This window comes from Furipterus horrens, unplaced genomic scaffold (genome assembly GCF_987537825.1).
Source record: "Furipterus horrens unplaced genomic scaffold, mFurHor1.1.pri manual_scaffold_4, whole genome shotgun sequence".
Classification (NCBI taxonomy): domain Eukaryota; kingdom Metazoa; phylum Chordata; class Mammalia; order Chiroptera; family Furipteridae; genus Furipterus; species Furipterus horrens.
This window is the reverse complement of record NW_028327174.1, coordinates 42613709-42637673: the sequence shown is the minus strand read 5'-3', so window position 1 is coordinate 42637673 and position 23965 is coordinate 42613709. Positions and strand designations below refer to the sequence as shown.

The 23965-nt window shown below is 37.4% G+C and overlaps 1 protein-coding gene across 1 annotated transcript in view; it reads left to right on the top strand.

Annotated features, from left to right (window-relative positions):
* Positions 1-23965, top strand: part of SLC2A13 (solute carrier family 2 member 13) — a 293233-nt gene that overhangs the window by 59295 nt on the left and 209973 nt on the right. Inside the window, exon 3 of the mRNA XM_090275514.1 lies at positions 20049-20257. Coding sequence (XP_090131640.1) covers positions 20049-20257 — 209 coding nt within the window. The remainder of the gene's footprint in view (positions 1-20048; positions 20258-23965) is intronic.

Genomic DNA, 23965 nt, shown 5'->3' with positions numbered 1-23965 from the left:
GGGTTTTTTTTTTCCCCCTCCTTCTCTGTCTATAATGCCTTCCTACTCTGTCCTGGTTTACTGGACCAGCTGTTGTTCCTTCTTTAAACTTCTGCTTATGTCTTGTGAAACTGCCTTTGTTCGTGTACATAGCTTCGATTTTATACTTACTGTATTATTTTGAACAAGTTGCTGTCTGTCTCCTTTAATTTGCTTTGGAGCTCCTGAATGCCATTGACCGTGCACTCATTTTTAAATCTAGAAAAGGGCCTGGGGCATATTAAATATTCAATAAATGTTTATGGAACTGAGCTGACTTGATTGGGCTCTAAGGTAGGGATTCTTAACCAAGGTAAAAAGATATTGATTATAAATCAAAAGGCCAACTCACTAATTTATATTGAGGAATATATATACTCTATAGATTGCTGAAAAACTAAATTATTAATCATAAATGTTTTTTTAAACAACATAAAAATCAGAGAAAAAAATAGTTTCTGAGCCCATGAACATTTCTGTTTCTCAAAATAATATACCTTTCTGGGCCCCAGAACATTTTTTGTGTTTTCTTGGATAGAGCTGGTTTTCAAATGAGCATTCCTATATTTATAATTGTATAAACCATAATGTGTTTTATATTAATAAAAACGATATATCTATGGATGGTCTAAATTCTCTTTCATGTTAATTTTTTACTCATTTTTTTCAGGTTTAATATTTTTAAAATTAGAATTCTCTTATTGTACTTCACTAACCTATACACAACCATTTGTTGAGTGTGCTAGATATTTTCATCATTTACATTATTTTTTTTGTGATGAAGAAGTACATTTTGAAATAATATGTGTTGAATGAGAAACACTTTAAGTATTAGTGCTAGCAACATCTATATGAGAGTTTTCTGGAGTATCTTCCAGCTAATTCCTGTACAGCATGAGACTTGTGCTGAGCTTTAAGGAATTGGTGGGATTCGTGTTGGAAGGTAAAAATGGGTACAGGGTGTAAACCAGGTCGCAGCAGGATCAGGAGGCTTGAAAGTGAAGTGGTGATACAAGAGATTACAGCCAGAGTCTGGAGATTGTGAATTTTAGGCTAGAACTTTTATCTAAAGGCAAAGGAAAGCTATTATTTTTTGAGCAGGGCATGCAGTAATATGAGTCAAAGATAAATATGACAGTGATACTCAGAATTTATTGGGACTCTTGGCTCTTGGATTAATTCAGAGAACTTATTTATGAGGTTGCTGCCAGAATATAGGTGCGACATAGTGAAGTGATACTATTAGAGACGTGTTAGTATTAAAATCATTGTTATTCAGAATTTTTTTTTCACACATCTACTGTATACTACAGTTGTGCTTCATAATGAGATAAAAGATCAGTAAGAAACATATCTGTCCTCAAGGACCTCCCTTTCTGAAGGAGAGACTTTCATCAACATGTTAATTAAATGAGCTACAGTAGTCCCGCTCTATATTGCAGTTTACTTATTGCGACCTCACTGTATTGCAAGATTTTTAAGAATATATTTTATTATTTATTGCGTATTTTTTGCTATATCGCGGATTTTGCGGTACTGTATATGTATGTTGTTAAAGTTACGTAGGTTTAAGAGTGTAGAATATGTTTAAGAACGTAAGTAGTGTTTATAAAAGTGTGGAAAAGGTTAATAAGGGAGTGGGAAAGGTTAATAAGGGACTGGGAACGGTTTATAAGTGTGTGGGAATGGTTTATAAAGTCTTAAAGTATATATAAATACTAAAATAAATGTAAGGTTTCTACTTTGCGGATTTTCACCTATTGTGGGGGGCTCTAGAACGTAATACCCGCAATAAGCGAAGGAATACTGTATAGTGTTAAATGATGTGAGCTCCCTGGGGAGTGAGTAACTTAGCTTCACAATGGAAAGATATTTGAGCTGAGTCTTTTTTTGAATAAAAGAGTTTGGGCGTAGTGAGGGAGAGGGACATTCTAGGTAAAATATAATTTTCAAAAGCCATGTTTGGGCAAAAGTGAGAAGTTGAGAGCAGCTAGACGGAGGGCTGCAGTTATTGTCTGGTAGTCACAGGGTGGTGTGGAACGGCTAGTAGTCTTCAATGGATGTGAACAGAACTTTAAATCCATTGCAGGCTCCTTAACAATGTGTTGAGTTTGAGTTTGTTTATTCAAAGTCGCAGAAAATAATTTTTAAAATAATATAACTTTGGGATGAAAAAATTACGAGCCTCCCTCCCCCAGAATATTTCACAGTTTTAAAAATTTTGTCAATAAGATGCTTTTTAGAATGATATTTAAAAGAGGATGACATTTCTAAACAAATTTATGCTGGGATAGTATTCTTATAATTTAGTACTAATAGATTATTATTGGTGTTTGGCTCTATCCAAAATATAGACTATGAAGCATTTTTTGTCTTAAAATTTTAACTGCAGTGGCCATTTTAAGAAAGATGGATTTGGTCAGCAGCCTATTTACAAGTGAATATGTTAATTCTGAATTTTTTATAATTTTGTTGACAGAATTAAAATAGGACTGTTTACCGTAAGGTACCATAGTGTAGTGGAAGGAATAGATTTAAGACTTGCTTTCACAGCACATGAATTAATTTAAGCTCTAATATCCTCATGTAGCTGATGTTTCAGTAATTGTACAGTATTAAATGAGTTAATGGCTGTGAACATACATACAAACTCTTAAATGCTACTATGTATTGTTTGCTGTTATCTCCAGAGAGTTTTAGCTTGACTATATCTTGCATCTAAAGCTGGCAATAAAAATTGCTCTCACATTTAATTATCTGGATTTTGCAGGTAAAAAGTAAATATGGTTTACTGATGAGAGTGGTTTGTTATAAGATTTACCCTTCCCTGAGGATAACCACTATAAACCGTTGACAGAATATAAGAAAATTTTAAAGACACTGAAGAGGTCCAGTTCCAAGGGTGGACTGGGACTGAAGAGTATTTGATCTTTCAAGTGAATGGTTCATGGTGAGACTTATATTAATGGCTTTCTCCCAGAGGGCATCCCTCAATCCTTGAGGCTGGGCAGCTAGAACTTAAGCAGAAAACTACAGTTTTATTGACTTGTGGTGTCAGTGGCTTGAGTTTGCGGTGGCCAGAGCAGTTGGAATTTGAGGGGGGAAATCCAGGAAAAGAATGATCCATAGAGGAGGAAGACTTCAAATCTGAATATTAATTGACTCCAAGTGGTTTTCTGACTCCTGAACTATGAATATACAGGAGAGAGTCCATGGAGTTGGCAGAAAGTAACAGAAGGTGGTAAAAGCTGAGAGAGATGTTATTTCCTGCCCATAGGAGGAATGACATTTTTGGACTTTGAAACCTTCCAGGTCAGAGGGACCAACAGCTTGAGCTTTCCAGTAAGACCCCAGGAGGACCATGCCTTAGGAGTAAAGACATTGTTGCATGACCAGGGACTTTTCTTGAGGCCAAGTCTAAAGTGAGAGTCACACTTACCAAGTCTAAAACCAAGCCTTTACAAATTTAAGGTGCCTGATAGGCCAGTGTCAACATTCTTGAGAAGAAGAAAAGAAAATCTAGAGTTTCTACATTTTATTATTCACAATACATAGAACACATACAAAAATGTATTAGACAATGTGAATAAAAAGAAAAAGTGAGTCATAATTAAAAGAAAAATTCAGTCAATACAGACTTTACGATGATGCAGATTGCAGCTGTTGGAATTAGGAAAGGACTTAAAAATAGCTACTTTAAATGTGTTTAAGGTCTTAATGGAAATGAGAGTCATATAGAGTAACCAGATGGGGAATCTCAGCAGAGAAATGCTATATATGTTTTTTTCTTTCTTTTTTCTAATACTGAAAGTACAATATTTGGATTAGAATGTAAAATAATTTAAAAAACTCACTAGATGAGTTTTAAAGCAAATTGAAATAGACAGAAGACAGGATCTGGAAACTCAAAGATAGACCTATAAACATCACCTAATCTGAAAGAGAAGATAATAAGGTAGAAGAGAAATAAAGAGCGTCTCAGTGGCCTAGGGTACAACATTGAGTCATTTTATATACATCTAATTAATACTAAGTAGTCTAATATACATGTAATTGAAGTTCAAGAAGGAGAGAGAATGGGGCAAAGAATATGTTAGGAAATAATGGCTGAAAATTTCCCAAATTTGGTGAATGTGTTAAATACTGATTCAAGAACCCTAGGGAATCCCAAGTAGGATAAATACACAGACGAGCATATCCAGACATATCATAATCAAATGAAAACAAAATATACAGGGAAGGTTGGGATCCAAGAGAGAAAAAAAAGCATATTACATGAAGGGGAGCAGCTATACAAGTGATGGCAGACTTGATAGTAGAAACAGCGGCGGGCAGGAGACAATGGGATATTATCTTCAAAGAAAAACAATGTTAACCCAATAGAAAGCTGGGGTGAACATGAGAATTTATCTTTTGGAGTTAGTGTTTTTGTTTTCTTCAGATAAGTCTCAAGAAGTGGAACTGCTGGGTCAATTTACAGTCCTACAAACAATGTACAATGGTTTCCTTTCTCCACGTCCTTGCCAACACTTATTTCTAGTCTTTATGAAAATAGCCATTCTGATATCTATGAGGTGATATCTCACTGTGGTTTTGACTTGCATTTCCCTGACAAGTAGTGATGTTGAGCATCTGAAGAAATTAATGAAATTGGTAAACTGATTAGATTGATTCATCAATATTAGGAGTAAAAGAGTACATCATTTCTCTGGACTTATAAAGATAACGAGGTAATACTGTGAACAACGTTGTGCCTATAATTCAACAAATTGGATGGAATGGGCATATTGGCGTGAAAATTGGAACTGAGCAAAAAATGAGAAGATACAAAATTTAGTATCTGGATAGCCCTGTATTTTTTAAACAAATTGAATCATTATTGGTAATTACCTGCCCACAGAACAAACTTCAGATACAGATAATTTTGCTGGTGAATTCTATAAAACATTTATGGAAGAAATAAATTCAAGTTCAAACAAAACCTTTAAAATATGGGGGTGGAAGGAATATTTCCCATCTGGGTACATGAGGCCAATATAACTCTTAATACTGTGGCCTAAGTTGTTAAAAGAAAATTCTAGACAGTGTCTAGAAGTTGTCGGCAGCCGTCCGTCTCGAGAGACGATGGTGTAGCTTCTTAAGAGTCTATCTGCACCGCCGAGAATGGCTGTGCAGTCCGACTCGGGAGTGACACGGTATCTGTCTCCTCCCGTGTTGAATCGACATCTTGCAATGACGCTGGGGTGTCCTCTCCAGTGAAGCTGAAGCTACAGAGCCTGGGCAGGGTGATATGGAGGGTCTGCTGTTGCCCATGCAGCAGACCCCCCCTCTCTTCGCAGCTGAAGGGTCCAAGGGAAAGACGGAGTCAATACAGCTTGGGTTCAGGTGCGCCGCAGGAGTTGCCGGTGTTGACTACAACGTCAAACCGCCTTAGGGACTCCGGCTCCAGATTTTCTGTCGGGGTTTACTCCCTTAGCCTTTCCCCTGAAGAGGTATGCCGCAAGGCAGCGGAGGTTTTTTGGAGTCAGAGTTTTCCTTCTCTGATGTGCCCTGACTGGAAGATCGAACCAGCGACACTTAGCTCGCAGGCCGACGCTCAATCCACTGAGCCAAACCTTAACAAAATACTAGTAAAATTGATCCCAGCGAGGTGTAAAAGGATAATCAATCATTACCAGATCTCTCTCTCTCTTTTTTTTTTTGAAACATCTTCATTTAGCATAAGAAATTAATTCATGCAAGTCACCATTTTGAAATTATCCAAAGGGGGAAAACCTATATAATCTCTCAATATATGCAGAGCAAACACCTCACAGACTAATATTCATATATGGTAAAGCCGTTCAGCAAAGCAGAAAAACACTTTCTCAACTCAGTAAGGACATGTTCAAAAAACCCTGTAACTTTATGTTGAGTGGTGAAAGCCTGAATGCTTTCTTTTATGATCAGTTGCAAAGCAAAGATGATCTTTAAGATGGACAGGTTGATTCTAAAATTTTTATGAAAATGCAAAGAACCTAGAATTGCCTGAACTATATCTTGAAGAACATAGTTGGAGGATTCAGTGTCCTATTACTAGAGTTACTGTAAAGATAATGTAATTAAGACAGTCTGGTAAGGATAGATAAATCAGTGAAACAAGGAACAACAATAGGGATAAATCTTTAAAGTATTATGATTATAAGACAGTAGAAACAAAGGAGTAGAATCTCCATGGTTTCATATGAAGTTCATGCACATGCAAAATAAGCTGTGACGACAGAAATTAGGTCTTTGCTTGTCTATGGCAATGAGCATTCACTGGGAAGAAGGGGATTATAAAGGAACTTTCTGACATCATGGAAATGTTCTCTTTCTTGATTGAGATGGCAGTTACAAAGGTGTATACTTTTCTCAGATCTCACAGTATTGTAGCACTGGGTCTCTTCATTTTATTGTATACAAATTTTACCTACAAAAAAGTTAATTTGAACTTTGAGCAGGCTTCCTCCATTATATTTCTTTCCTGCATTGTATTGTTGTTCATATGTTGTTTCTGCCATGATACTTTTCTAATAGCCTTTGTTGAAATACTTTCTCTCCTTACTCCGACACTATGCCTAAACCCCAGTCAAAGCAATTAAACAATCCTGTTTTGTTTGATGATTACTAGAGTATAAGCTCCTTGAAGCAAGGTATGTCTGCTGATCATTGCTGTATCTCCATAGTCCCTAGCCCAGAGTTTTAGATACGGAAGATTCTCAGAATTTGAAAAAAGAGGATAATTGTGTAGGTATGGTTATGTGAGCATTATTTTCACCATTAGTACTATGAATTTTGTGCAAGTCAAATGCATTTTGCCATGTTACTTAAAACTCTCTGCCTAATATCTGTGCAAATACATTTAATTTGTTTCAGTAGTCTTTATGTTATTCTGTCAAAGCAAATTACCTGCTTTTTCAAAAAATCGGTCATTTGATGATCAAATATCACATGCTTTGTACTTGAACGATTTCCACTGTGCCGTATTGATTTCTTTTTTTCTTACATACCTCCAGCCGTGGTCTCATGTTTACTGTCTAGCTGCCATCAGATTACCAGGTGTACTGTATCAGTTGTCAGTGTCAGTGTTCCACATGGTCCTTGATGGCAGAAAAAAAGAGCCTACCAGCAAGGGGTCTCAATTTGGCAGTGTTTTCTGATTTGTTAAAATGGAGTTGTGAATCATGAACTAAAATTGAAAAATATGTTATGAAATTATTTTAACTATAGTAGGTGGCTAAATTCAGTGTTATTAAAAAATATGTTATGAAATTATTTTAACTATAGTAGGTGGCTAAATTCAGTGTTATTATTTTGCATTTAAAACTTTTGCCTTAAGTAGAAAAATATTACGTAAGTCATAATTTACATTTGGTAAATATCTTGTAATTGATATATAATAATGACCATGTCTTTTCTAAATTCAAAAATGGAGGTATTTTAGTAAACACATCACTCGTGGTTATTTAGTATGAGTATAATAAAGAAAAATTGGATTTGTGACTTCTGGCCAAGATGGAGGCCTACACAAACATGCTGGGTCTCCCTCCACAAGTAAGAAGGAATACAACTACCTCAAAACTAGAAACAACCAGAAGTTCCAGAAAATCAAACTGCATGGAAGTCCAGCAAACAAAGATATAAAGAAGAAATACTCATCCAGACAGACAGGAGGGGTGGAGCCAGGGCGGAGAGGATGCGGTGTGGTGGCAGTAGCAGCAGCAGGCTAGTGGAAGATGTAGTTACACATCTTAAAAAGTGGGGAGGGACACCTGGGGAGCTCTCCCAGCTCCTGACCAGACCTCACAGCTCACAGTCCCAGCTCCAGGGAAAATAAAGCCTCATTGCTTCTGACTGTGCAAACCTGTGGGGGTTGGGGCGGAGGCAGGAACTGCCAGTCTCTCAGCAGAGTGCACTTGTTTAAAGGGCCTCCATGGTCCTAGAACGTCCACAAACCCACCCACTCTGGGAATGACAGCCAGGGCAACAGCTAGAGAGGTGCCAGTCCCATACGGAAGTGGAAAAGTGCCTGGAAAAGGGGTGAGTCCTGGGCAGGTGGCATTGTTCCCTCTCAGACCCTTTCCCCACATACAGCGCCACAATGTGGTGAAACAGGTTGCCCTATACTGACGAATACCTAAGGCTCCGCCCCTTACAATGTAACAGGATCGACAGCTCCACCTAAGACACAGAGGCAAACAAACATAGGAGCCTGTCAAGAAGAGGAGACGGAAAAGTATGGCCCAAAAGGGGGAACAGATCAAGGCTCCAGTGGGAGAACTAAGCAATGAGGAGATAGCAACCTCACAGACGAGGAGATAGCCAACCTAACAGACACAGAATTCAAAACACCGGTGATAAAGATCCTCACAGGCTTGACAGATATGCTTGAGTATGGGCAAACGCATCAGGGAAGAAGTGAAGGTGGAAGGAAAAAAAATCCACACAAAACCAGTGGTGAAGGGAAGGAAACTGGGGTCCAAATCAATGATTTGGAATATAAGGAAGAAAAAGACAGTCAACCAGTACAGAATGAGAAAACAAGAATTGGACAAAATGAGGAGAGGCTTAGGAATCCCTGGGACAACTTTAAATATGCCAACATCCGAATCATAGGAGTGCCAGAAGGCAAGGAGGAAGAAGAAGACATTGAAAGCTTATGTGAAAAAATAATGAAGGAAAACTTCCCAAATTTGGCGAAGGAAATAGACATACAAGTCCAGGAAGCAGAGAGTCCCAAACAAGCTAGACCCAAGGAGGATCACACCAAGATACATCATAATTAAAATGCCAAAGGCGAAAGATAGAGAATCTTAAAAGCAGCAAGAGAAAAGTGGAGAGTTACCTACAAAGGAATGCCTGTAAGACTATTAACTGATTTCTCAAAAGAAACTTTGTAGGCAAGAAGGGACTGGAAATAAGTATTCAGTGTCATGAAAAGCAAGGACCTACAACCAAGACTACTCTATCCAGCAAAACTATCATTTAGAATGGAAGGGCAGATGAAGTACTTCCCAACAAAGTAAAGCTAAAAGAGTTCATTTTCACCAAGTCATTATTATATGAAATGTTAAAGGGACTTATTTCAGAAAAAGAAGATCAAAACTATGAACACTAAAATGACAACAAACTCACAACTATCAACAACTGAATATAAAAAAATAAAAACAAAATCCAACTAAGGAAACCAGAATAGGAACAGAATCATAGGTATGGGGATCATTTGGAGGGTTATCAGCTGGTAGGGGGAAGGGGGAGAAATGGGGAAATGGTGCAGGGATTAAGAAGCATAATTGGTTGGTACAAAATAGACAGGGGGAAGTTAAGAATAATATAGGAAAGGATGAAGCCAAAGAACTTACATGCATGACCCATGGACATGAGCTAACGGGGGTGGGATTGCTGGGGTAAGGGGGTGCTGGGCAGAGGGGAGAAAAGGCGAAAAAAATTGAAACTATTGTAAGAACATAATAAAATATACTTAAAGAAAAGTCAAAATCCTTAGGAACGTTGTACATCAAGTCAGGTAGCTCTAGATATAGGGCTGAAGGAACAGTGTTCTTGGATGTAGTTTGAAGGGGTCGGATTATGCCTTTTTAAGGGGAAAATATTTCACTATCCTAAACACGATATAATGAGAGCTGTCATTGGAAAGCTCCCGGTTGGGGGATGTTTTTGGACTGAAATAGCATGACACTATCTCTGCTTAAGTTTGTTCATGATGCTTAATGACTGTCTTCGAGTTTGACACTGAATATACATTCAGAAGTTGTCAGCTAGGTAAAAAGCTCAGGAAGAACACAAGAAATTTAGCCTTAGCTTTCCAAGCAAGCACAGTCAATCTTCATTAGGGAAATGTTTCTAACTGTGGGCCTTTTTATTTTCAATGAACTGTTGCTGGAAAAAAAAAAAGTTTAGTTTATTTGTTTTATAGTTATAAGTGAAAGGATGTCAGTTTGAAACTAGAGCTTCAAATCATAAAGCATAGCATCTTTTAAAAACTTTTAATTTTAATTTTTTATTTTAGAGAGTAGGAATGGGAAGAAAGGAAGAGAGGAGGAGAAACACTGATGTGAGAGAGAAACAATGATTGGCTGTTTTCCAAATGCACAGCAACTGGATACCAAACCTGCAACCTAGGCATGTGCCCTGACCAGGAATTGAACTACCTTTGTTTGCAGGACGACGTCCAACCAACTGAGCCACACCGACTGGGGCAAGCATAGCATCTTAATATTTATGCTATTCCTTTAACTTACTTGAGCTATTCAGAATGGGCAAACATGGGCACGATTTGTAAATCAATAACGAATAGATATAAACAGAATGCTAGTTAGAAGACAGATGATGGAAATAAAACTATTAGAATTACAAATGCAATTTTGTTACTTGAAGTTTTTCAGTATTTTTTTCCTTATGTATCTGTAGCTATGGTCTCAATATTAGAGAATATTGCCAAAAACCCTCACCGTACCCTGGATAAAATTTCAGAGGTTGTCACGGAGCTAACTGTAGTGTTTCAAAATGTCAAGAATCTCTGTGACTAGAAAAACACAAGGTAGAGATTTGGTTTGAAAATGTATACTTTTCGCAACATGAGGTTGGGAGATAAGTAAGAAAGTGGTTACTGAATGGTACCTTAATATTCCTGTGGCCTCTTCAGAGGATAATTGGCTAAATGACTGCAGTGTCCAAAAAACTTTAGTGTGCTTTTCAAGAGCTCTGAAAACAGGCCCTGGTTGGTGTGGCTCAGTTGGAGTGGTGTCCTGTTGCCGAAGGGCTGTGGGTTTGATTCCCGGTCGTGGCACATACCTGGGTTGAGGGTCGGATCCCCGGCCTGGGTGTGGAGGGGAGGTAACCAATGGATGTTTCTCACATCGATGTTTCTCTCTTTCCGTTCCTCTCTCTCTCTAAAAGCAATGAGTAAGAAATGTCCTTCGGTGAAGATAAATAAAAAAATTTTTAAAGCTGGTAAAACAATTGCATACAATTTGTTTTAAATGTAACATTGTAATACATTTATTTTCGCTATGATCGTTTTTCTGTTATGGCTTGACTTACAATTAAAACCATAAATCATATAGCTCTTCTATTGTAAGGCATTGACAAACTTCATTTGGGAATTTAAGGGAGAAAACTGAGGAGAGAAGAGAAATAAACGGGATGTAGATGCGGGGTATAATTCCTTCTGCATAATTTCTTTTGGAAAGGGAGAGGCTTGGGGAGGCCTGTGAAAGGCAAAGATTGAAAATTGAAGTATGGAGGAAAAACAACTTTAGATAAATTATGTTTGTTATAGTATACAATATTTTTTAAAGATAAATCTCAAGTCAAATTTTTTTGCTTCTAGTCATCTTTTGAACTGTGTACTTCCTTGTTACCTATGTTTTTCCTACATGAAAATTTACCTATGTACATTAAAAACAAATAAAATAAAAATTCAGTTTGGCACAATGTTCAAAACAAGCAACACATGTTTTACCCTTATAAGTGAGATTCTTTTAACTAATATTAAGCTATGTTCATAGTAACACACTGACGTCAAGAGAATAATGAGGTATTCCATTTGCCACTAGCAGGTCTGTATTGGTTAAGTCCAGCTTGCAGGTCCCCCGCCCGGTGGGTGCTTCTGTGTCAGGAGCTGTGCTTGGTGTGTGGGGGGTGACTGCACCCCACTAGCCCCCTCACCCAGCTGTTCTCCAGTGAGCAGCTGCATTTAACAGAGGTCAGTGAACAGTAAAGCTTCTGAAAGGAGCATCAGAAGTCTTTACACATGAGACTGAGGTCAGTTAATGCTACCTTTTATGAATGCTGCAGAATTAAGTTAACTACTCATTAAACATTTATTTTAGCTTGACTACAGTAAACATTTGTTATAGGAGCCATACAGCCCAGCTTTTAATCCTAGTTCCACTGCATACTAGGTCTATATCTTCTTTGTAGCTTGATTGTCTTTAAATGGGGATAATAACAGTACCCACCTCCTCGGGTTGTTACAAAGATAAATGAGTTAAGGTATCTTAAGCCCCTTGAACAGTGCTTGGCACATAAAACTAATGCTGTGTATTAGCTATTACTGTTGCTGTTATTGTGGTTAAATGATTACATGTCCCACGTGAGTTTGTACATTCAAATAGATTTTCATGTGTTTGGAACATAATCATCATCCTTGTGGAACTACTAGAGAATAAGGAATGTGTTTGTTGTGTTATATCAGTGGACCACGTTATAAGAAAATCACATTATTTGTTCAGAGAAGGGAACTGCAAAATTCTGTCTGAAATGGCCATCTATTAGAGGACATTTGTCTTTGGCTTCATAGGTGATGAGGGCATATGACTCCTTTAAAATGAGAATGATGGCGACTGTTCAGTTCCGTGAAGGACCTGTCTAGTTTCGTGTCTGGCATGTGGCCCTCAGCAGCAGCAGGTGTGCCCAGCCACAGTGGGGAGGCTGGCACCGCGAACGCGTTCTTTGATTCCCAGAAACTCACTCTTGGTGCTACGAAGAAGGCTTACCCTGAGGTGAAATAGCTGGGCTCGTCTGTGTTGTTGATTGCTATCCCAGCCACATCGTTTGAAAGCGCTACTCACCATTAGAGGGCCTGTCCTCCATTTTCTGGTAGGCATGTGCTGGTATTGCTAGCTGGACCAGAAAATAGCTCGTTCATTAATTTCAGTTAGAAAGTTTAAAAAATACCTTTCATTGAGTGATCATGATGCCAAAGAACATTTGAAAGATTTCTAGAACTCATGAAAGCTTGGCGTTTTTGCTAAAGCCAACGTACTTTCCCTTCCTGTCAAGTTGGTGTGCTCTCCCCTCCAGGAGGCAAATGGCTTTTGCCCAAGATATGTACTTGGGGTGCTTATTGTCCACTTTTACCCCTGGGTTTTTAAAACACTTAGATCAGTGGTTCTCAGCCCTGAGTGCACATTAGCACCATCCAGGAGCTTCTAATAAAATGGAATTCCCTGGGACTGGAGTCCCGACCAATTAATCAAAATTAGTGGTTGGGTAGAGGCTGGACACTGGTGTGTTTTAAAAGGCCCCTGGGTGATTCTAATGAGAAGCCTGGTTTGGAACCCTTAATTTAACTAATAATGAGATCCCTCATATCAGTAGGGGACTACTTGTTTGTTTAGGGATTGACTGCCCTAGTTTATCAATATACGCTTTGTCATGTCAGTATACTCCTTGTCATTTATCTGGTTCCTGATTTCCTTGGATGTAGGGGACTGAGGGTGAGTCCCTAATACTGCCCTCACTAAGTGTATCTATAGAGTTGCTGCTCTTGAGTTGCGTGATAAAAATTCTCTTCAGTGCTCCAGCAAAGCAACCTGTTATTTATCAGCAATCTGCACATCATCAGAGGAATGGCTTTTTTCCTCAAGAAAGGAATTAGGTAGTTCTACCTACCAAATGTCTGTGGAAGATACAACTGAGATAGACAAGTTGCATTGAATTGGTTGAGGGTAGAGGATTTCAGGGAGGAGAAAACACTTTTTGTTGAACATCTTCGCCATTTTAGGTACCAGTTGAATGCTTTCACCTAATTATCCTAGCCGTCTTATGAGATGGACACCATCACCTGAGCATTACAGTGTTTTAAGTAACTTGACCAGGGTTTTGTGGTTAGTGTGACCCAGGTCTGTTCCTCTACTCTCTCAGACATAAACCACAGCTGTCACTCCCTCACCTCCCCCGCCTCCAACCCCAACCCATCTTTTGAACTTGATCTCTACAAAGCCAGGGAAATTTATTCCTATCAAAATATCTTTTTCTTTAATGCCTTCAGGAGCATGTTTATTGTGTTCAAGGTGATACATTAGGTGCCCTGTCAAAATATCTTTATCATGAAAGGTAATTACAATATAGTAAAAATAAGTTCCTTTGTTCTACTTCTAGATGAGAAACATTAGGATGTAAATGTAGAAAAGATGTTTTATCTTGGGTGGTCTCTGGAATCAGGCTTTACTATCCCCATCCTAGCATTAGGGCATTGAATTGTAAATTTCAGACCTAGTCTCTTGGCACTTAACAGACTTCAAATGCCTAGAGCTAAAGTATTCTGTCTTCTGTAGCTCACCTAGGACACATAGGCTAGCTAATGTGTATATTTGCATTTTTCTTTACTCCTTATCTTTTCCCTTTTATTTTTTCTTTTAGTTTTTAAAGCTATTGTGTTCTAGAATTAAATAGTGGGTAGTAAAGTGCGAAGTATTATGTGAGCATCTTTAGGCCTGAAAATGATTCAGTTTCTATATTTATTTCAGGTGCTCCTTAGAAGTACTCTGTGCAGCTCTTTAGTCTGAATTTAGCACAAAAGGGTGTTCGGAGCACAGAAGGACAGACCATAAAAGGGGTAAAAGAAATAAAAACTTTCATTTTTAGGACTTTTAGAATTTATTTTCTAATCCAGTTTACCTTTTTATTGCTTTTAAGTAATTGGCAATAATTGCCAATACAATTATGTATATATAACCTTTTCTTTAAGAGACTGCAACCAAACAGAAATTTTACAGCAGCAGTTTTCAACCTTTCTCATCTCCTGGCACACACAGACTACTAAAGTTCTGCGGTACACCAAAAAATACTTCTTTGCTGATCTGACAAAAAATATGTATGATTTTGATTCATTCACACTGGATGGCTATTGTTTTGTTGGCTGTTGTCAGTTTATTTGATGGTCTAAGGGAAAAGAAGTCAGTGCTCCTAAGTAGTCAGGTAGTGCACGTTTTAAAAATTCTTGCCGCACACCAGTGTGCTGTGGCATACGAGTTGAAGATCACTAATTTACAACAATAAAACCTACAATTAAGTAACAGATTTGGTTATACAGGTTAACTTTTAAGGGGAAGAGGCCAGAAATATGCATTTCTTTGAGCAGATCTCTCTAGCTCTTCTCTGAAAATTCTTACATAGCCCTTCTTTAGATGAATTATCTTCAGAAGGGAAGGTCCAGCTGTTTCTAGAATAACAAATGTTTCATTGGAATTACTATGCAAGTAAGTTTGCCAAGATAAATGATCCAGAAGGGAGTTGCTGCATAAGATATTCATATATGTGTGTGTGTGTGAAGCAAGGTTATTTACTGTTTAATACAGAAAGTTGAGATATAAAACTGCTTTTGTGTCATTTTATGAAACATTTACAAGTTCAATATACTTTATTAGGGACTGCGCTGAAACAAAGTTAAATATACAGTCCAGTGGGACAGGTAGATAACTTCATACAGTACAAGGCTCAGTGACATAGACTGAGGTTAAACCTCTGTGCTCTGTGGGTGAGCAGAGGAAGGAGTGATTCAGTTTTATCACAGCCCATGGCTTAAAATAGAAAACATTTCTAATAAGATTTCTGTTAATACTGGAGGCCAAGTGATTCATCCAGTCATTCATAAACACGTTTATTTATAAATCTTATTTAATTTTTCTGTTTCCACAAGTAGTTTTAGCTACTGTTTAAAATAGGAGTTATTCCTAACACCCATGTGACAATTGTATTTTTTTCTTGCTGTTTATGAAATAAAATTTATTAAAAAATAATGGACTTTTTCACAAGATATATATCTGGAGCCTTCAAGGCTGCTATGCTTTGGGTTTAACAGCTTAAAAGTCAGAATAGTAGCCCTGGCTGCTGTGGCTCAGTGGATTGAGCATCGGCCTGCGAACCAAGTGTCGCTGGTTTGATTCCCAGTCAGGGCACATTATTAGGTTGCACGTCAGGTCCCCAGTTGGGGGCTCGAGTGAGAGGCAACCACACAGTGATGTTTCCCTCCCTCTCTTTCTCCTTCCCCCTCTCTCTGAAAATAAAATAAACAAATACATTATTTAAAAAAAAAAGTCAGAATAGCTTTGAAAAGTGTATTGAGTCAGGTGACTTCTCGCTGGTTTATTAATACCTATGAGCATGGTTGTTATGTAATCGGAGTTGGTCTTCTGAACTCTGCCATTATGAATCTGCCATGGAACATACCCAGGGAACTTGGATCAACAGAAAACACCCAGGCTTCCGGTCAAGAATGTGGCGTAGGCATACATGGCTTGTGTTTTTGCACAGCCACACCAAAATTACAACTCAAATGTAGAACAACCATCACTCAGAACTGTCAAAAACCAAGTTCAGTGGATGTCTGACAACTATGGAATTGAAGAACCACATTCCTCCAGACTGGTAGGAGGGGCACAGATGTGGAATCAACTGGTCTCTCATCCACGTGTGGTGGATAAAAATTCAGAAGGGAGATCTCGGGAGTGAGGAGTCCCAGTTCCATACCAGGTCCCCTACCCCAGTGTTCAGGTGCCAGGAGGATAAGTCCCTACAACCTCTGGCTGCAAAAACCAGCAGAAATTGAGTCAGTGGAAGAAACTGCAATAGCCCCAAGCGGTAATTCCTAAAGAACCCACACATGGACTCACTTAATCAGACTTATTCCCTCTGAGCTCCAGCACCGGTATGATAGCTTGAAAAGCACCAGTGGCATACAGGGAAAAATTGAAGTGTCTGGCATCAAGGGGAGGAGAGGCCATTGTCCCTTTTTTAAACCCTCCCCCAACAGAGCCAGCAAGCTGGTGCAATATCTGAGACTCCATCTACCTGGCTAACACTGTTTGATCCGCCTTGGAGATCCCCAGAGAACAATTTATGGAAATAACAGTTGATTGGATGAACATAAGGAAGCAAAAACAACCAATCAGGACAACAACAAGAAAAAGGAATCCAAAAAACAAAACAAAACAAAACTGAAGATAGTGTAAGCAGCCTCTGGGACAACTGCAAGAGGTCCAACATTTGAATCATAGAGTTGCCAGAAGGAGAAGGGAAAGAGCAAGAAGTTGAAATCTATTTGAAAAAAAACAATGAAAGAAAATGTCCCTAATTTGGTGAAGGAAATAGACATGCAAGTCCAAGAAGCACAGAGTCCCAAACAAGATGGATGCAAAGAGGCCAGCTCTAAAACACTTCATAATTAAAATGCCGAAGGTTAAAGAGAAAATCCTAAAAGCAAGAGAAAAGTAGTGAGTTACCTACAGGGGAGTTCCCATAAGACTCTCAGCTGATTTCTCAAAAGAAACTTTATAGTCTAGAAAGGATTGGCAAGAAATATTCAAAGTCATAAAAAGCAGGGACCCACAGTCAATATTGTTCTACCCAGTGAAGATATCATTTAGAATTGGAGGGCAGATAAAGAGCTTCCCAGACAAGAAAAAACTAAAGAAGTTCATCATCACCAAACCATTATTATATGAAATGTTAAAGGGACTTACTGAAGAAGAAGAACAGCAACAAAAATATGAACAATAAAATGGCAAAAAATACAAATATATCAAGAACTGAATCTAAAAAACAAGAAGATCAGAGGATCATGGATACAGAGAACATTTTGATGGTTGCCAGGTGGGAGAGGAGGGTGTAGGGGAATGGGCGAAGAGGTGAGAGAATTAAGAAGTACAAGTAAGTAGTTACAGTATAGCCATAGGGATGTAAAGTACAGTGTAGGAAATGAAATAGCCACAGAACTTATAAGCATAGCCCATGGATGTGAACAATGTTGGGGTATTGCGGGAGGGAGTGGGGAGTGCTGGGTGGAGGGGGGGCAAAGCCAGAAAAATCAGGATAACTGTAAGAGCATTTTCAATAAAATTAATTTTAAAAACGAAAACATTGTGATGTCCTTGATTCATAGAAATTTTCATTTGAAAGACACTTTGAAGTTTACCTAATGTAATCCCTTAGTTCAAAAAGATCGAGTTCTAGAGATGTTAGATTAGTCTGATGGTCAGAATAATTTGTAGAGATCTTTTATATTGATGTACTCATATTACTATTTTTGTATTTCTCTGATGGATTTAAAATATTTTATTTGCTATGTAGAAATTTGCCAGATATTTAAAAAAGATGACATATAACTTAAAACAACATAGGCAGGGTGGGTTTTTTCATTTTCTTGTTTTTGTTTTTGTTTTTTGCATTTGTATCATTTTTTTCTTGAAATTTATTTTTTAATTTCTTTACAGTATTTTTCTGTTACCCTTTATCCCTCTTATCCTCCTTCAACCTCAACCCTGCAATCCCCACACTGTTTTCCATGTCCATGAGTCCTTTTTCCTTTCTGCTCAGTCCCTGCACCCACTAACCGCCCCTCAGAAGTGTCAGCCTTCTCTCTGTCTATGAGTCTGTCTCTATTTTGCCTCTTGGTTCAGTTTGTTTATTCGATTCCACATATGAGTGAAATCTTATCATATTTGCTTTTCTCTGACTGGCTTACTTCACTTAGCAAAATGTCCTCAGGGCCATCCATGTTGTCGGGAAGGGTAAAATTTTCTTCTGTTTTACGGCCAAGTAGTATCCCATTGTGTAAATGTTCCATGGTTGTTTTATCCACTCATCTACTGATGGACACTTGGGCTGCTTCCATATCTTGATGATTGTAAATAATGCTACAGTGAATATAGGGGTGCTTATGTTTTTTTGAATTAGTGTTTTGTGTTTCTTCTGATACCTTCCCAGAAGTGTGATTGCTTGGTCAAAAGGCAGTTTTATTTTAGATTTTTTGAGTTGTCTCCATACTGTGGTACAACGTTCGCAAATCAATAAATATGTTACACCGCATAAACAAAATGAAGGATAAAAACCATGTGATTATATCAATAGAGGCAGATAAAGCATTTGATGAAATCCAGCACTCGTATATGAGAAAAACTCTGAGCAAAGTGGGAATAAAGGGAACATACCTAAATATAATAAAGGCCGTATATGACAAACCCACTGCCAGCATCATACACAATGAGCAAAAGCTACAATTGTTCCCCTTAAGGTTGTGAACAAGACAGGGATGTCTGCTTTCACCTCTCTTATTCAACATAGTAATGGAAGCCCTAGCCATAGCAATCATACAAGAAGAAGAAATAAAAGGTATCCAAATTGGAAAGGAAGAAGTAAAACTGTCTTCATTTGCAGATGTTGTGGTACTATACATAGAGAATCTCAATGATTCCATCAAGAAACTACTTAACAAATGAATTCAGTAACATAGCAGGATTCAAAATTAATATCCAGAAGTCAGTTGCATTTTATATGCCAATAATGAAGTATCAGAAAGGGAAATTAAGAAAACATTTTTACTCACAGTTGCTTCAAAAAGAGTAAAATATGTAGGTATAAATCTAACCAAGGATGTAAAATACTGGTACTAGGAAAATTATAAGACACTGAAGAAAGAAATTGAAGAAGAAGATACAAATAAGTGGAAGCACATATCGTGTTCATGGATAGGAAGAATTAACATTAAAATGTACATACTACCCAAAGCAATCTACAGACTTAGCACAATTCCTATCAAGATAACAATGACATATTGATATTTCACAGAACTAAACTGAATATTTTAAAAATTTGTATGGAACCACAGAAAGCCCCAAATAGCAACAGCAATCTTGAAAAAGAAGAACAAAGTTGGAGGAATCAAGCTACCTAATACCAAGCTATACTATAAGGCATCTCTATAATTTTATTAATGATTATTTGCTTCCAACTCCATCTTTTTTTCATATGGGTTTTCTCTCCTTTGTTATTGAGGGTCAACATGATGCTTGATGGCAAAACAAAATCATAACTAGTCATTCCAAGAGCAGAAATAACTCCTTAATTTGGGCACTTTATTGAAAAGTGTATCTTTTAAGCAGATCAGAGTTTTGTCTTAATCCCATTTTATATTGTAGAATATAGAATTATATGCATGTTACATATGTTAGTATTGGGTAGGGATGGTGATTATGAGTTTTACATGATGTGTTTGGTTCAGAAAGTGTCTACATAATTCTGACTTTTGCCCATTCTTTTTCATAGTAATTTGTGTGAGAGAGCATAAAAATACCCTTTTTTTCTGGACACACACACACACACACACACACACACACAAAATCATTCTGACCAATTTAACATTAGATATTATTCACAATGTGGTACTAATAAGACCAATTTTATAATAACATGGATTTTTATTGCAGGTACATGTTGGGACTCGCAGCAATTCCAGCAGTTATACAGTTTTTTGGCTTTCTCTTTTTACCTGAAAGCCCTCGATGGCTTATTCAGAAAGGACAGACTCAAAAGGCCCGTAGAATTTTGTCTCAGATGCGTGGTAATCAGACCATTGATGAGGAATATGATAGCATCAAAAACAACATTGAAGAAGAGGAAAAAGAGGTTGGTTCAGGTATGTGGATTATTTTAAAACTACACCGTGGTTTATTTAGAAGTCATATTTTAATATTATTTAATATCTAAATTATGCAGTATTTGTGTATAACCAAAAATATATATTTTTTAATTTTTAAATGCAATGTAAGATGATAAAAGAATAAAGAAAAATACCATCATATAATGACACTTTTCTCACATAATTACTATTTTAATTTTTGTATAGTCCCTTTTATTCTTCCTAAATTGGATATACTTGACATAGTTGTCATGATTTTGTGTGTAGGGGTAATTTTTGAGAGTATGTTTATTATATATATATATATAAATATATCATATATAAATATACATATGCATTAACTTTCCATGTTAATTAAAAAGTTATTTGAACTGTCAAAATAAATCACTTTAGTAAAATTAAATACTTGAATGTGTTACTTTAATTTTCATACTAATTTTTATAAAGAGCAAGAATACTTTCATACACTAGTTTTGGAATCATTTTGTATTTTCCTGTTTTCATTAGAATGTTCAGTTAGTTAACCATCTAATTTAATTATGCCATATTAGAAAAACTAAAAAAGAGGAAGTTTTTAGTTAATGTATGTTGATGAATTTATTTTCAGAGAAGGAATCATGTAGGGATTTTCAGAATTCTTGGGCAGGGCCTATAATCTTGACAGACTGAATCGGGTAAGCAATTTACAGGATGCGGATGAGAAAAGGTAGATATTTCACAATTTGTTTTTTTCAACAACAGCCTGCTAGATTCACATTTCCCAAAATTGTTTTGCCTTCTCTTGACATTCTTTTTGCCTCTGCATTAATTGGTAGCTTAAATGAAGACACAGACTTATATTTTTAAAATTATTTTTTATACCTGAGAAAAGGCCAAACACACATACCTCTTTATCGATATATGTCATACACATGTTTTGGAAGGTCTGTTCACTCACCTTTTCTATGATTTTTGGTGGAGCTGAAGGATGTGCTTTCCTGAAACAATAGAATGAACAGTATAGAAGCTGGCTACTGTGTTAGTCACACATGGCTTGTCTTAACTTCATATGAAGTACAATAAATAGTGCCTTCTTGTTCAGACCAAAGCCCCAACTAATTGTGAGCCCTTTCTAGGTGAAGGTCATATTTTAAAGTTTCAGAGGACATGTAATCTGCTTGTCATTCTCAGCATTTCCAGAATAGCACATTAGTGCAAATATTAAAGGGAATTTTGCTTTAACAGAATTCTACATTGCATTAATTTCAAAAGTATGCTTTTAAATGCCTATTTAAATTACAAGTAATTTCTTCTATGCTCCTAAATTCCTTTCAGCAGTAGTTTGAATGAAATGTGAGGTTGTTTTCATAGTAATCAGTGTACTTGAAACCCATGGACTAATGTGTGAGTGAAAAGCTTTTCAGAGTATTAGGTTATTAAATACTACTTAGAACAGAAGTTCTTATTAATTTATGTAAAGGATTAGAAAACAATTTAATAGAAAAGCCTTTTTGTTTAACAATGGAAATACCATTGATTTACTACAAAGCACTGAGCATGTACCTTCATTTTGAGTACTTAAAATTTTGTCTTGCCATACTACTGTTGATGATGCAGACTGCTTGATTTCCATGACTATTTGAAACGTAGAGCCAAATGGATATTTTAGAAACTTGAGTTACATAGGACTCAGTTATCTGTGTCTGCTGTAGCTTTTATCAGAAATCTTTGGGAGCTAAACAGGGCAGTTTCTTGGGTATAGATAAAATATTTAGCTATTTACCTATATTCTAATACTCCTTTATATACACATTTGGCACACGTTTTAACGATAGTGTTACCCACTGAATTCTAATAATATTTGTCTCATGCTCAGGTAAGTATTCAAAAGTTTGTAACTAATGATTTATATTATTTGAGTACTGTCATCTTGCCTAATTCAAAAACTTATCTCATGTTCCTTTTTAAAAGTACCAAAATAATGGCATCATGGCATGAATGCATGCAGGTGAGTTTGCTAGTGTTACATGGCACTAGTGATTTTGGGCCTTGCTCTTATGATTGAGAAATCTGGCCACAGTAAAACATGTTCTGCACAAGTATGAATTTTATTTCAGCATCCTCATGTCCAGGAGCAAGACTCTGTCAGGTTAGTTGAAAAATAGAGACTGGTGCTAGGGTTTATGTTAACAGACTGGCAACCTTAGTCACTTTACATTTGGAAATGATTGGCTGGATGGACAAATACACATGAAGAAACAGCTAACTTTGAAATAATAAAGATGTCCTGTCCTGGCCAAGAGAAAACAAGTCAGTCATTGCATTGGAGACAGTGACTTGGGGTCATTGGTCCATGGGTCCTGGTGAGGTGAATTTTGAGCGATGGCTTCAAGTCTGGGAACTATAGGCGGTGGAAGGCAGCTGCCGGAATAACTTTGACCTAGCCACCACAAAATACTCAGGTCTTCCAGGAGGTTAGAAAGAAGTGGATTAATAAGACTCCTATGTCTTTTAGGGAGAAATGTTTTATTGTTAGACATGGTGGCTTACTTACCCTTCTATCTGTGAGCTTCCAAATAGGTCTGATTCCAGATCAGTAGATCATGTCCGTCTCTAGAAGTTTCCAGAGTATGTGAGACTTGTGACTGTTATGGTACTTGCTTGAAAGACCCTTCTCCTTTTGTAGGGATTTTGTTTTTGTTTTTCTAGGTTACTTGAGTTTAAATTTGATCCCTTTGAGGAAAACAGGCATAGCTATTTAAGTATGTATTTATTAAAATGACATTTAGGCTGTGTGGATGGCAATGTATGTGGCTTTTACTTCTCTTAGTTTCAAAACCCAGTTTATGACTTTTTCAGTGAATCTGGTGGCTGCTCTGGCCATGTCAGCTGTAGAGGTGAGGCTCACAGGCCAAGGTGTGGAAGAAGACTGGATTGGAGTGGGGTTTACTCTCTTCTCTGCATGGCCTAAAGGTCAGCCTCCTTAGCCTGTGATTTCTCTGCTGGAGTTGGAGAGAGAGAGAGAGAGAGAGAGAGAGAGAGAGAGAGAGAGAGAGAGAGAGAGAGAGAGAGAAGAAGCAAACACTTGGATTTCACGTGTGTTTAACACTGTTTATGCATCCTGTAGGACCAATAAAGTAAAGCTGGAAGAAACAACAGCTTGGTTTGCAAACCTCCCTGCGGTGGGAGACAGGGAAATGAAGACTAGTCCTGTCTCCTCCCTAAACTTGTGATCCTCCAAGGATTTTGGGGGAGTTGCTGAGCTTCAGTTTCTTTTTAGGTTTGTAAGAAGAGAGAGCCAGATTATAACAGCTTCGCAGTCTGATTTTCATAGTTTTAAAGGTCTGTGAGAAATGCCTGTTTTTTTTATTTGTTTCTTTGTTTTTTAATTTCTAAATATTGTGCAGCAGTCTTCATTCACAAATATTTATTGAGTGACAGTAGAGATGAGGATGTGACAATAAGACAGACAAGGTCTGAGCCCATTCTGTTAGGAAGAGACAAATGATAGTAAAGAGTAAATAATTATCAGGTAACTCAAATTGTGATAATGTCTTTGGAGAAAACAAACAGTATAGTCACATTTATTGTGGAGCTAAAGTGGGGCTACCTTCGGTGGGATAGTTAGGAAGGGCTTCTCTGAGGAGGTGAATTGGATGGGTGGGAAAGAATCAGCAATGAAGAGAACTAAAGGGGAGAGTGTTCCAGGCAGAGGGAACCAGCAGG